This window comes from Triticum dicoccoides, chromosome 1A (genome assembly GCF_002162155.2).
Source record: "Triticum dicoccoides isolate Atlit2015 ecotype Zavitan chromosome 1A, WEW_v2.0, whole genome shotgun sequence".
Taxonomy (NCBI): domain Eukaryota; kingdom Viridiplantae; phylum Streptophyta; class Magnoliopsida; order Poales; family Poaceae; genus Triticum; species Triticum dicoccoides.
Window position 1 is genome coordinate 514,585,423 of NC_041380.1, and position 3,940 is coordinate 514,589,362.

General features: G+C 50.0%; 1 protein-coding gene across 1 annotated transcript; it reads right to left on the reverse strand.

The window, feature by feature from the left end:
* Window positions 1–2,502: 2,502 nt before the first annotated feature.
* LOC119313208 (leucine-rich repeat protein 1-like) lies at window positions 2,503–3,940 on the reverse strand. The gene is made up of 5 exons (XM_037588924.1): window positions 3,620–3,940; window positions 3,451–3,522; window positions 3,216–3,359; window positions 2,998–3,069; window positions 2,503–2,889 (listed from the first exon to the last, which is right to left on the reverse strand). Exons 1-5 carry the CDS (start codon window positions 3,859–3,861, stop codon window positions 2,784–2,786), a joined length of 636 nt encoding a protein of 211 aa, XP_037444821.1. The 5' UTR covers window positions 3,862–3,940; the 3' UTR covers window positions 2,503–2,783.

The window sequence follows — 3,940 nt, forward strand, 5'->3', positions numbered from 1 at the left end:
TCGCCCCCGTAGTCGCTGAAGGCACCACCACGCCTGCCCGCAAGCGGCAGTGCAACATGGTCGTGCAGGGCGGAAATTCAGCTAGCCCTGCCGAGAAGGCACGTGCGTCGGACGCCGCCGCCGGTCGCAATCTTCCAAGCCGTCGCCAGATAAGGTGGGCAAGGTTTCGGGCATGAAGCGCAAGAAGGTTCCTACGAAGAGGCCAATGCCTTCATCCACGCCCTCCGCCCCGGCAAGAGCTTCCCCGATGATGGCGTTCAACGGCGCTGCTTCCACCGCAGGTGAGGTGTTCAATGAAATGGCCGGAAGGTATGCATCTTTGATCCCTTGTACTTGCTTCGCTCTTCACCATTGTGGTAGCTCGTAACTTGATGCCACTCACTGTAGCGGTGGTTCGAACAATGCCACTGCCGAGTTCGTCAACTTGTTAGACAACAACACCGTCAACATCGATCAGGCCCGTTTTGCTGATTTCGAGTACAATGAAATGGAGGGTGGCGTGGATGATCACGGTGGTGAAGATGAAGTGGAGGAGGTGGATAAGGGGGTGTATGAGCAAGCGCAAACAAAAAAAATCGCGAGATCGAAGAACTACACAATGTTGGAAGACCAAATCTTGATCTAGGCTTGGAGTGCGGTGTCTCTTGATGCTTACACCGGTACATCTCAAACCGCCAAGAGGTATTGGCAAAGAATCGAAGATCAATACTTCCGCATGATGGGAAAGCATCCCAATAGGACTCCTCGCACCTTTCGGTCGCTCCAAGGTCGTTGGGACATGATCAAGCCGATTTGTAGCCGTTGGGTTTCTTGCTTGGAACTAGTTCGCAATGCACCTCCAGGTGGAACCGTGGAATCCGACTACGTGAGTTCATTTTCACGTCCCATGTTGTGCAAATCATTTGTACCATTTGAAGTGATTTCATCATTTGACATTGTTTTAATTGTGTAGGAGAAAATTGCCCAACAAAGATACAAAGACATGGAAGCTTCCGAAGGCAAATTTTTTAAACTAGAGCATTGTTGGGACTTGCTCAAAGGGTGTGACAAGTGGAAGTTGATTGACAGAGAATCCCCACCGAAGAGAGGTTCACTTACGAACATGGATGAAGATGAAGATGCTGATGGCCCAAGAAACTTGAACAAACCCGATGGTGATAAGAAGACAAACGAGATGATCAAGAGGGAACACGAAGCATTGAGCTTGGGGGACAAGATAGATGCCATGGTGCAATCAAATGAGTTGATGTTAGCGAAGACATTGGAGACAAAGAAAGAGTTGGCCGAGAAGAAGGCACGAGAGAAGCAAGAGAAGTGGCAATTGCTCAAGGACGAGGCGTTGCGGAAGGCGGCCATTGAGGAGAGAAGAGCACATGCCGCTGAGAACAAAGCCATGTCCAAGCTTCTTGCCGAAGAGAACATGATCATGACACTGAACCGCGATGAAATGGACGATATCACCAAAGAATGGCATGATATGGCAAAGAGAGACATCTTGAAGAGGAGGATGCTAGCGGCGGCCGGTGCGTGTTTCAGTGCCGGTGATGTTTTCTCATCAGGATTTGGAACAAGTGCCGCTGATACATTCAGTGCGCCCGGTGATGCTTTCGGTGCCGGAGTTGGAACAAGTGTCGGCGATGGATTCGGGGGCGGCGATGGCATCGATGGAGGTGGTGCGGAGTGAAGATCATGATGACGGGTGAAAAGCGACCAAGATGATGATGGACGTGGTCGTCGCTTTTGCATGAAGTCCTTTTGCGTTTGTCGTACAAAACTATGCTTTTATTTGCGCGTGAACTATGATTTATTGTTCAAAATTGAACTCAATTGTTGAAATCGCTGTCAAATTCGCTTATGGGGGGTTTTTGATTTGCGGGTCGACGTGGGCTGCGGCCGAGCAGACCCCGTGTAGCTGACCTGTAAAAGAGCACCGTGTCGACCCGCAAATCCATTTTTCAGCGAACTATAAACGCATTTTGTGAATCGGCATTACACGGGGTCTGCTAAAGATGCTCTTACTCTTTTCACGTCAAAATTTAGGACTCGACTGATTCACAGCACAACAGACATGCCTGTTGTCGAGGCGCGTGAGGCTTTTGAGAGTCAATTTTTTGGATTTTTGTCTTATTAAAGGGAAATAACATCCATTCATTAAAAGACACATGTTCATCACGGTCTGATTGCACAATGGCTGCTAACTCAAAAGGCAGTGCCCGCTCAAAAAAAAACTCAAAAGGGGTACTGTACTACCAAGTAGCATCCACACCGTTGAGGCGTGTAATTAAAATTTTCTAACTCAAAGTTTTTTTTGTTTGTTTGTCTAACTCTAGAGCAAAGTACTCAAAACATAACTCAATTTTCTGTTGTGAAGTACTACTAAAATATTCGTTAAATTTGACCTGTGATCATATAGGTCAGCTTTGAAGCGGTACTGAACGCGCGACAGGAACAGAGAACGAACGAATGCAGTCAACTCCGTGAACAGATTCGATCGAGCAGAGCAGCAACTTAATCGCGATTCCATTAGGTACGGGAAAGTATATATGTAATTCATCCCATTGATGGCAACAGCCAGAAACAAGCCCACAACGATCGATCTCGGTTTGTACACAACATCCATAAATTGGCCTGCTCAGCTAATTAACCACCCTCACGAATCCACCTAAGTAGTGCATGCATGAACCGGCGCCACCCGATTCTCTGGCTGCATGCTAGTAGTAGTAGTACTGCTAGTTTATTCTTCACTCCGGCGGGCCGCCGTGCATGGTGCATCTTGCATCGGTCTAGCAGTTGCCACCCAGCCGTGGGTTGTCGGCGAGGCTGGAATTGATGTTCTTGAAGGGACCATCTGTCGGAATCTGGCCGCACAGATCGTTGCTTGAGAGGTTCCTGCAGTCGAAACAGGACGGGAAAACGATCGAGATGATGATCACTGGATTAATTGATCGTCGAGAGAGAAGAGAACAACTGGAATGCTGAGAAAATCGTCCTACTTACACACTCGTCTGGTCGGACAGCCCATCCAGCTCGCTGGGGATCGGGCCGGTCAAGTGGTTCTGTTGAAGGTGCCTATATATATATCACCATGCAGTCCGTGTATTAGGAGGGTATATATAAATGTTCAGATCCAAACTTGTTTCTGTAGGAACTATGAGCAACTGGACGCTTGAAAAACAAAAAACATGACGGAAAACATCGGGAGATCATGGACTCACAGCTGTTTCAGAGACTTGAGTTTCCCGAGCGATGCGGGTATCTGCCCCGAGAGGCTGTTGTTGTGCAAGTGCAGGGAGTTCAGGTTCTCCAAGTTACCCAGCTCTTCAGGGATCGTTCCTTGGATATTGGTCCACGAAATCCACCTGTGCTCATTACATGCCATATACGTATAAGAGTTAATACATTTTGATCCATCAACGGGCAGAAACAGATGGGTCAGAGAGAGAGGCTCACAGTTTGGTTAGCTGGTCCAGCTTGCCCAGCTCCGGTGACAGAGGTCCGGACAGGTTCGCATGGCCGATTGTACTGAAAATGGGATGAAGAAGACGAGGCGTCCAGAAATAATGAAATATACGAGGGAAGGAGTATGGAAGGGAAGAAGGATCGGTGTGGCCTCACTCACATCTCGGTGACGCGGTTGGCCACGCGGTCGCAGGTGACCTGGGTCCAGTCGCAGGGGTTCACCTCCAGGATCCAGGAACGCAGCGCGCCGTCAGGGTCCTGTAGGCCGCCCCGCAGGGCCAAGAGCGCGTCACGGTCGCTGTACAGGCCAGCCTCCGCGGGCGCCAGCAGCATGCTCGTCGCGACCGCCACGAAGATGGTCACCGCCAGGGGCACTCGGGCAACGGCCGCATTGGGCGCCATGGGGACTGGGGCGGGGAGGTGATCTGAGGGGAGTGTGGGACGAGCACGGCCGGTGTTATGACTTGTGAACTTGCGAGCT

Excerpts from the sequence above, each read along its gene's own strand:
- LOC119313208 (XM_037588924.1), bottom strand. The coding sequence starts at position 3,861 with ATGGCGCCCAATGCGGCCGTTGCCCGAGTGCCCCTGGCGGTGACCATC. Across the intron at positions 3,360-3,450 it reads CTGGACCAGCTAACCAAACT|GTGGATTTCGTGGACCAATA; the intron begins GTGAGCCTCTCT and ends TAATGAGCACAG. Across the intron at positions 2,890-2,997 it reads CTGTCCGACCAGACGAGTGT|GAACCTCTCAAGCAACGATC; the intron begins GTAAGTAGGACG and ends TTTCGACTGCAG.